This window comes from Syzygium oleosum, unplaced genomic scaffold (genome assembly GCF_021117445.2).
Source record: "Syzygium oleosum isolate NSW1041296 unplaced genomic scaffold, Sole_v2.1 Sole_v2.12, whole genome shotgun sequence".
NCBI classification, from domain to species: Eukaryota; Viridiplantae; Streptophyta; class Magnoliopsida; order Myrtales; family Myrtaceae; genus Syzygium; species Syzygium oleosum.
In genome coordinates, this window is record NW_026607496.1 from 8,742,666 (window position 1) to 8,752,820 (window position 10,155).

The following is a 10,155-nucleotide window of genomic DNA, read 5'->3' on the forward strand; positions in this document are numbered from 1 at the left end:
ATTGGGGGTTAAATCCGTAATCCAAATTCGTGCGTTAAGCCAAGGACAATCTCCGTGAGAACACAGCATGTAGAAGTCGAATCAGTGAAACAATTCAATTAATTGAAGTCTAATAAAGACGCGTGTATGCAAGAGTCAAAGGATGTGACGAACGACGATTGCTACTTGCATCATCCTTGTGATTAATTTTTCTTTTTATTTTTTTGGCAATAGCATTAAAACAATTCCCAAAAACGATAAATTGCAAGAAAATTTACCTTGCCCAAAAAAGAAATTCTGTATAGAACAATCAAATATGTGGACTTATCGACCGTCATATCTTAAAGATACCAAGTGCCGATTATGTATGTACAACATCTTTCTCGAGTCTTTCACTTCACGTCTGTCATTTTCTTTAGTAATTGTCACTTACTAAACGAAAAGTACAGAAAATATGTTAGATGAGCCATCCATAATAAGATAAATTAAAAGAGACGTTCGTTTGTCAGATTCTTTAGCTAAGATTTAAAAAAGGGAAAGGAAATTTCCCAATAAACACCGTGAAGGAGTTAATTGATGTGACTAATGCGTAAACATGGACGTTGTACATGTAACAAGCTAAGGTGTTCATACCTTTTACAATGTCATATCACATTTATATTCCCCAAAAGGTTTTTTTGTCCCGTCCTTCTTTTCTTCTCTGCCGAGTTGTTGTATCTGGGTCTCGGTGGCCTTTCTATACTTGTAACTTGGTCATTGTCATTTATCTACGGATAAGTAACACGAGGGAGGCAGTGGATGCTCGCCAATGACACATTGATGGCTAATTTTCATGGAGGATCGCCCATGTGAAAATCTATTCTGTTGACTTTGTGACTCAAAGTTCTTGTCAAATTTGGACTTTGAATCGAGCCCCAAAAACAAGGTAGGTTAGAGACGTCATTGGAGGTGCTCGTGGTGCGAGGATGCAGGAGATCAATAGCTCGTGCCAAAGGCCTAAGCTTCCAATCATGAGCGCAGCACTGGGTGAGTGCTCCGCCATCCAAGGCCGGGAGCCCGGCTGGGCTCGGCAAGGGATGAGCGTCGCACATAATTGGAAAACACGGGATTTGTAACTTTGATTTTAACCCATTTTCGTAAGTTACATATTGGAGCAAACAAGATGAGTCTTAGTGTTTTCTTTCGATGAGTTTTCTAAATAAGTTTTCTATGAGAGTTTGTGAGAAAACATTTGTGGGTTTGCACCCACCTGCGCATGGCCGAGTTGGTGGGCGCTTTCCTTCCCTCCCCAGAGGTTTTGGGTTCGAATCCCTGCTCGGTTCCGTAATTTAAGTGGGGGGCCCTGGCGGTGGGTTACTGGGCTAGTCTCCCCCGAGGTATAGGCGCCCCGATTACCCGTGCGGGCTCGTCCCCGGGGAATGGTGGCGGATCCTCGGTTACAAAAAAAAAAAAACATTCGTGGGTTTGCTTTGGATGCAACCTAGGGTTAGGGAATATTTGAGCAATTGTAATTCTGCAATCATCCAGATTCATAGTGAATTTCTTTACGGTTGGCTCTAGCTCTAGTGTCTATTGGGGCAAACAAGACGAGTGTTAATGTTTTCTTTCGGTGAGTTTTCTAAGTAAGTTATTTATGAGAGTTTGTGAGATAACATTTGTGAGTTTGCTTTAGATGTAACCTAGGGTTAGGATATACTTGAGCAATTGTAATTCTGTAATCATTTGGATTTATAGTGAATTTCTTTACGGCCAGCTCTAGTGTCTATTTAGTAATGCTGTTATCTTTTATTATGGTGGAAGTATAAACGAAAATATTGCTACGTATTTTGAAACTGATTTACAAAAAATTATCATATTAAGTGACGAGTAAATTACTACTTAATAGCTTAAATCTTGACCGTTCATTTAAATACTTAATATGAGTTCTCGCGATCACTTCGTAAATGAATTTCGCTAGTGTCAATGCCGCTAATAGTGCTGGTACACGTACATACATGCAGCAAGATGAATTTGTCAATTGTGACCAATAGGACCAAGCAACAACAGTGGCATCAGTTGGACATTTCACACATGGTTCGGTAGGGTTTAAAAGGTTACCAGTTATCACCTTTCCTAGGTATAAGCAGTCAAAGAAATCAGCTTTCTCATATTCCAAATTTGCAGAACAAAAAATGAAAGGAAAACGACAGAGAGAGAGAAAGTGAGGATGGTACTTAGAAATTAAATCAATGAGGAGATTTGAGATTGAGTAGCCACCCGGCCAGTCTTGATTATACAGTCGCAGCGTTCCCTTCTTCAGTCAAAGTCTTCCCTCTTCTATCCCCCACACCCTCCTCCATTTCCTTCCTATATATATGATCAGTCTTCACATCTCTTGAACCCATCCATACCGAAAGAATAACTCCTCTCTCCTCTTCTCCTCTCTCTCTCTCTTTAAATTTAAGCACACTCTTGAGAGAGAGGCACAGGGCGAGAGAGAGAGATGGCAGGAGGGACAGGAGGAAGGTCGCTGGAGGAAACGCCGACTTGGGCCGTGGCGGTTGTTTGTTTTGTGCTTGTTTTGATCTCCATTATCATCGAGTACATCATTCATTTGATTGGCAAGGTACGAAAGAATATACATGTTAAGACTAGCTTGGCGATATATCAAAGTATTCACTTGAAGCCTCTCTCTTTCTCTCTCTCGTGTGCGCGCATAGTAATATATTGGGTTTCATCAGTTCATGACAGAGACTATTGCATACTCTTACCATTTTCTCTCTGTCCATTGCAGTGGTTAACCAAGAGGAACAAGAAAGCTCTTTACGAAGCACTTGAGAAGATAAAATCAGGTCTCCTCTACTTCTCAAACCCCTCTTCCGTATGAAAATGTGACCATTTGGCATAGACTTATCACTTATCCGTGGTGGTTCGGCGGTCTTTAAGAGAAGCCATTTTTCAGCAAAAGTTAGCCGAGAAGTCGTACGTCTTGATAGCATCATGTCACTAACCAATGATGCATTTTCCATTAACAAGCAGAGAATCAAGAATTCAAGCCATCATGACACGCGGACTAAATGTCTTATTCAGTAGATTGAACCTTTGAACCGTGCACTCTCATAATTATTGTTGATCAGTCTATTTTGTTAAAAGTCTATTTTGTTAAAAAGTTGAGTCACGAGTCATCAATCAAATCATAACATCACGACAGAATATCGTCGTACCGATGGATGGTATTTACTTCTTTTGAAATAAAATTATCTAAGTTAGATCCAACGCCTGGAATATGAGCCTGTTGAGGTAGTTATGTGATATATATAGTTAAAGATACATCTAATTATGTAGCGACTGGAGATGTTTATAATTAGGTCAAATCTGCAGTTGAGTTTACGGATATAGATATCATTATTGACTTGCTTATGTGAACTCACAACTGTGCTTTGCAATCTCAGAACTCATGTTGTTGGGCTTCATATCGCTACTGCTGACAGTGGGTCAAGGGCCCATCTCAGACATATGCATATCGGAGTCGCTGGGCGCCACTTGGCATCCATGCAGTCATAAACAGGAGTCCAAAATGAACACGGACGATCAAGAAGATGAAGACGCTGATCACGGAAGAAGACGGCGGCTACTCGTGAGCCTCTCCAACACCACACAAGCATCTTTTGGTCATCAGAATGCTCGCAGAGGTTTAGCTGCTGCTGGATATGACAAATGTAGCCCCAAGGCAATCATCTTATTACCCTTCCAAAAGATATTGCAATTAATTCATTTCCTTGGGCTTTTCTCTAAGGTTCATGAAGTTAACAGCTTCAAAAACTCCAAACTTAAAGACGATCATGATCATAATTTAGTACTAATGGAGGGTGAATTTGATATTGTATTTCAGCTGCCAAGGGGTCCACCCACACCTATATTTTCGACTCTTTAAACTACTTTCCGGTTTGACATGGTTAAAGACATAGCTTCACAAACTCCAACCTTAAAGACCATCTGAATTTATGATAATATCTTATTATTGATGGAGGTTTAGTTTGTTATGATACACGTTTCAGCTGTTTTGGGGATTACTTTTTCCACCCATTTCTATATTTTCAACTTTTTAAACTATTTTCGGTTTTGACATGGTGAAGACTGTGGAATTTGGCCAGCTAAAAGACTATAATAACAAATTGATGGGCGAACATTTGAAGATGACATGTTTTGTGTTTGATGATCTTTCAAGATCCAATGATGTATATGTGCGTGGTTTACTTGCTGTCATTACAGGGAAAGGTGCCGTTTGTGTCCAAAGATGGGATTCATCAGCTTCACATATTTATATTTGTGTTGGCGGTCTTCCATGTGCTCTACTGCATAATTACCTTGGCCTTGGGTAGTGCCAAGGTATGTACATGGAGTAATGAAAAAGTTTGATGAAGAAAAAAAATTTCCCATTATGATTTTTGTTTGGTTTATTGCAGATGAGAAAGTGGAAGGCGTGGGAGAAGGAAACGAAGACGGTTGACTATCAATTTTCACATGGTAGGTATCTTATTGACTTATCCTAATTTAGAACGTGAAATATATATGGAGGCCTTTTTTCTTCTCCGTTAACTTGAAGTTTTGAAAAGAAATATGGATGCGCAAACCAGAGTGTTGAAATTGCACAGTAGAAGGCCGAGAAAAGGGATCATATATACGTGATTCGGACCAAAAATTGCACTGAAGGAATGTAATAACAAATTGGCAATGTTTCTTAATCATGCATGAGGTTGCTGGGACACGGCAGTTTGTGCAAATCTAATTATGCTCATGAATTACCATTGTCATGTAACTGCATAAAATGTCAAACTCGAGCCTGCAAGGTGTTTTGGTTTCTTGCATTATCAAATCATTTTAACCTCATTCATGAATGTTAATGGATAACGAGATGCAACGGAGTTGATTAATGTTTGATCCCCGTAATTTCACTCCTGGGGGGTTATAATCTACACTTGCATAAGACATGGTGTTGCAAAGTTCTATAATCCCCCTCCATACACGAAATTAGAAGGCCCTAATCTCATGTTACTTCATCTATCAAAGGTTCACAGACAAAGCCAGATTGCTATTTTCTGATCTTAGTGGATCATGTAATAGTTGCATTCATATGGATTTTACACATGGTCCTCATTGACAGTCAGAAGAAATCAAGGCCTCATTTATTACTTGTAAAGTGCCCCCTGACTTTACAATTTAAAACAATCAGAATGCGCTTAGTTATATGATCAAACTTTCATTCGTTAAACTGTAAACAGTGATTTAGCATGGTTAGCGTACAATGGTAATAGTGTCTGATCAATTTGTACACAGACCCAGAGAGATTTAGATTCGCAAGAGACACTTCGTTCGGGCGAAGGCACTTGAGTTTCTGGAGCCACTCGACAGTCCTGCTTTGGATAGTAAGAATTTCAAAGAAACTAATTCGTCCAAGATGCTTTGCTTTTGCCGGAGCACTGAAATTGATCATAGCTTCATGTCATGACTTGCAGGTCTGTTTCTTTAGACAGTTTGTTAGATCGGTCCCCAAGGTCGATTACTTAACACTACGCCACGGATTCGTAATTGTAAGTTTCATCTAAATACGTTACATCATTGGATTGACCGTATATATGTTTCCAAGTGTTTTATCAGATGATTATTCACTTGCTGTTAACTGAATTTCCCAGGCTCATCTTGCCCCTCAAAGTCATGCGAAATTCGATTTTCAAAAGTACATCAAGAGAACACTTGAAGAGGACTTCAAAGTTGTTGTTGGGATCAGGTAGATGAACTCTCCACATTTTTCAGCAGTTCATTCACGAGTTTTGTGGATTTGGCTGTAACTTTCAAGCTCCAAGCTTGAACAAGAGGTCAAGGTCCTCAAATTGCAGCTCTGTCGTCTTCTGTTGACTCTGCTCTGCAAAAGTCAAAAGAACTTATCTCATTGCTTTGTCAGATAACAGCTTATTTTCTTCCTTTTGCAGCCCAATAGTCTGGTTATTTGCCATCTTCTTCCTGCTCTCCAACACACATGGTAACCGAATTAAGTCTCTTTTTATTGCCACCTTTAGCTCCCATTTGAAATCTAATTTCATGCTTACTGTTAAAAAGCAAAGCCTGATTTAAGGAGTCCAATCTAGTAACAAACTGCTCAATTGGTACCATTAATTCCAAAACCCAAAAAGCAGAATTAAGTGCTTCCGGTCTCAATTCTTCGATTGCCAAGCAATTTCGGGATTTTAGGTAGGCAATTGCGGATAGCAAGTGACCTGAGGACAATTTGCACTTTCGTATAAGAAAAAAAAGATCCGGAAGGATTTGATTGTGTTCCGTGCATAAACATTATGGCCTTCAGTGATTTATCGCTTTAATTAAACAATTAATAGGGTATGTTTGACTTCCTGGTTGCAACTTGGTTTTGACAATCTTATTTCTCTTTATCATGTTTGACAGGAGCATATTCTTATCTGTGGTTACCCTTCCTTCCACTAGTTGTAAGCCTTATTCCCTTCGTCTCCTTTCAATTTGTAGAATGGATGTTTTTTACCCTCTCTGCAAGTAGAGATTTCAAGACTTCTCAAAGAAAAATTCAATAAGCTCAGTTACAAGCAATCCATTGGACAATAAGTAATCTACCTCCAAACGGGTATGAAATAATCTAACGGTTGCCTAACATGTTTGCAGATCATTCTGCTAGTGGGAACTAAACTGCAAGTTATAATAACAAAGATGGGTCTGAGTATCCAAGAGAGAGGACAAGTTGTTAAGGGAACACCAGTGGTTAAGCCTGGAGATGATCTCTTCTGGTTCAACCGGCCCCGTATCTTGCTCTACCTCATCCACTTCGTTCTCTTCCAGGTCAACTTCCCCAAACTCAATCGACTCATATAATGAATAGTCATTTTGGCATCAAATTCATGCCGACACTTTTGGTGCTAACTTTTCTCTGGTCCTCACAGAATGCCTTTCAGCTTGCTTTCTTTGCTTGGACTTGGGTTAGTCATCATACTAATTTTATTCTCCTTATGGAACAACTTGTTCATTCATCTTGGTGAATTCCAGGCCCAACCATCTGCTTACTCTTCTGTGTTTTTTATTTTCCATTTTCAGTATGAGTTCGGCTTGAGATCATGCTTCCATGATAAGCTGGAAGATGTAATTATCAGGATATCGATGGGGTATGAACTCGTTAACATAGTACCATTGCGCATGTTGTAACAAAACTCACTATGGTTAATAATCGTATTGTCATTTGAGCAGGGTCTTGATTCAAATATTATGCAGCTATGTGACTCTTCCTCTCTATGCACTAGTAACGCAGGTAAGCTTCCCATTTGAACTTGTTCGTCAAGTATCCGCTAAGTAGAATATGCGATATTTCTCACTTCCAAAATCAGATACTACTTTTCTGCAATGGGACTGGATAATCTAACTTGCTTTTTCTTTACAATCCAATCAGATGGGCTCGAACATGAAGCCTACCATCTTTAATGACCGAGTGGCCAACGCACTACGCAATTGGCACCAGAGCGCGAAGAAGCACCTAAAGCAAAATCATGGATCAGTCACACCATTCTCCAGTAGGCCTGGAACTCCATCTCGCGGAATGTCCCCTGTCCACCTGTTGCAGCACTACAAGTCAGAGCTCGACAGCGTGCAGACAACTCCGAGGACATCCAACTTCGGAAACGAGGGTTCGGAGACCAATGGCCCAAATTCGCCTTCACGCCGGAATGAGGAGCGTGGTGACGTCGAGATGGGGGTGCAACATGCCGATCAGGCTCAACATGAAATAGACATATGCTCAGTGGATTTCTCGTTTGAGAAAAGAACCAAAGCTTGAATGTTGAGTGTAGGAAAGAGCAAGAAGAGGCCAGAAAATGTAGTCCTAAAAACCGAAGAAGAGACAAGAAGACAAGAACGAAGTAGTATAGGCTTAGCTGTGCCAAAACATTCCTTCTTATAAAACTATGCGAAGATTTTGAATGTAAAGATGCTTTGTAGGAAAATGCATAGTTGATCGGCAGTAGACTTGTAAATGAAGTTCACAGAAGTGTTGAAATATCAGGACTGTTCTGTTCCGTATCTGTACAATAGAATGATCCTCAGAATGTCATGAAAATTTTTGCCTTTATAGTCTTGAATGTGTAGAACCTAAAGTTACTATATATTTCCATGTCAGTTTATCCACACTACCAGAAAGTGCTCCTACCAATACGCTTTAATTTTATGACGCAGATTATTGATTCACAAGCAGTTCAAACTCGTGATGTTTCCTCAACAAATACTAAGATCAATCACAACAATGCCATCTCCTAGATACAACAATATCTCCTTTTCTCTTTCACGGGAAAAAGAAAAAATGTATGTTAAGTTAAAATGCTCACAGTATTGAAGTACAAAATCCATAGTCATCTGCAATTGCTCGGATTTCCTTTCGCTATCTTTGCAAACTACAGGCATAGAATATCCTATATGTTCTGCACCTTGTTGGCTATATTCTTTCACCAGCAGTTCAAATGCAGCAGACATAACCAAATTTCTCCGAGTGTCTTCGTTATATGCAGACTCAGCACAGCTCGCCGCTCAAGTAAACAATCATAGTCACCCTCACAACTCAATACATGACCGCCAGGAAAAGTGAAACTGTGGAAGACATTAAAGAATCACCCTATTAATTCATATTGACACAAGTTATGGGGAACAACCCCAAAAGCAAGGATGTGATCATTGTGAGCAACTAAGCATATTTAGCAGTGTTTGTCCAGCCTCTTGTCTCATAGGTCTTGCATATATCATTCCAAGCAACCATAAACAGAGTCAATAGTCAGGGGGCATGTCAGAAGGCTCAGACAACAATCAGGTGACTAATCATTTTCAAAAATCATTATTTACTGTAACTTAGTTTGGAAATTTTCATTCGATTCTGAGAACTCTAAGTACCATTTTGTGCTCTGAGACTATTCTTTCGAGGATTGGAAGGTTTGACCGAAATCTGGCCGGAGATTACTTCCTCTTCGACATTAGTTTCACCCAATTTTTGTTGCGTTGGATGCTTGCGCCCCTTCGTTTCAGGATGTACAGTCCAAATCGGGAAATCACGAATTTTCAACATTTACTCAATTCCCGATCGACTCTATGTGAAACTTGATGATGGTACAAATATGCGAGCAGAATATGAAGTGACAACAACATGGATGCCTTTGTCCCGAGTGTAAGAAAAGTCATAAACTAATTATATTGATGCAAATTTAGTCATAAATATTTGGTATAAGTGCACTAGAAGTCTTAAAACTTGTCAAGAAAGTGCAATTGAGTCCTAAAACTTTCAAAAAATGCGATCAAGTCCTAAAACTTGTCACGAAAGTGCAATCAAGTCCTAAAACTTTCAAAAAATGCGATCAAATCCTAAAACTTATTACGAATATGCAATCAAGTCTTAAAACTTATCACAAATGTGCAATCAAGTCCTAAAAATTTCAAAAAGTGTAATCAATGGAAGGACTTGATTGAATCAATTTGATAAGTTTTAGGACTTGTTTGCACATTCGTGACAAGTTTTATGACTTGTTTGTACTTTTTGAAAGTTTTAGGACTCAATTGCACTTTCCTAACAAGTTTTAAGACTTAATTGCATATTATGAAAGTTTTAGGACTCAATTGCACTTTTGTGATAAGTTTTAGGACTTTGAATGCACTTATCCCTAAATATTTTAATGTTTCCAATTTAGTCCTAAATATTTTGACCTAGAGCCAATTCAGTCATTCTAGCGAATTTTAGTTGGATATTGCTGACGTGTATACCGGCCGGCCTACGTGGCATGGTCGGCATTGACGTAGACATTATTAATAATAATTTAATAATTTTTTATTATTTTTCTTTTTTTCCTTTCTTTTTTTTCTCCACTTTCCTCCGGTTGTTGGCGAGGGCGAGTGCCAGCAAGGCCACCCTCGCCAGATCTGGTAAGCCCAAGCGTCTCCTGGGCGAGGGCGACCTCGCCCTGGCCCAGGCGACGTCCGGCAAGGCCGTCCCTCTCCTAGGCCAGGTGGAGACGGCCTTGCTTGGGCCAGGGTGAGGCCAACCCTCACCCAGGTGATGCTTGGGCTCGCCAGATTTGGTGAGGGCAATCTCATTGGCACTTGCCCTCACCTCGACAAGGCTGACCCTCGTCGGCCATGGTTGTGCTAGCC

General features: G+C 39.9%; 1 protein-coding gene across 1 annotated transcript; it reads left to right on the top strand.

Moving 5' to 3' along the window:
- Positions 1-2,375: 2,375 nt before the first annotated feature.
- Positions 2,376-7,956, top strand: LOC115674192 (MLO-like protein 6). Its single transcript, XM_030596539.2, has 15 exons — positions 2,376-2,584; positions 2,753-2,810; positions 3,411-3,688; positions 4,231-4,347; positions 4,425-4,485; positions 5,296-5,384; positions 5,475-5,549; positions 5,652-5,746; positions 5,949-5,998; positions 6,418-6,458; positions 6,649-6,822; positions 6,924-6,959; positions 7,075-7,142; positions 7,225-7,285; positions 7,424-7,956. The coding sequence occupies exons 1-15, from the start codon at positions 2,462-2,464 to the stop codon at positions 7,805-7,807; spliced, it is 1,710 nt and encodes a 569-aa protein (XP_030452399.1). The 5' UTR covers positions 2,376-2,461; the 3' UTR covers positions 7,808-7,956.
- The last annotated feature ends 2,199 nt before the right edge of the window (positions 7,957-10,155 follow it).

Excerpts from the sequence above, each read along its gene's own strand:
- LOC115674192 (XM_030596539.2), top strand. The coding sequence starts at position 2,462 with ATGGCAGGAGGGACAGGAGGAAGGTCGCTGGAGGAAACGCCGACTTGG. Across the intron at positions 5,999-6,417 it reads CCTGCTCTCCAACACACATG|GAGCATATTCTTATCTGTGG; the intron begins GTAACCGAATTA and ends CATGTTTGACAG. Across the intron at positions 7,286-7,423 it reads TCTATGCACTAGTAACGCAG|ATGGGCTCGAACATGAAGCC; the intron begins GTAAGCTTCCCA and ends CAATCCAATCAG.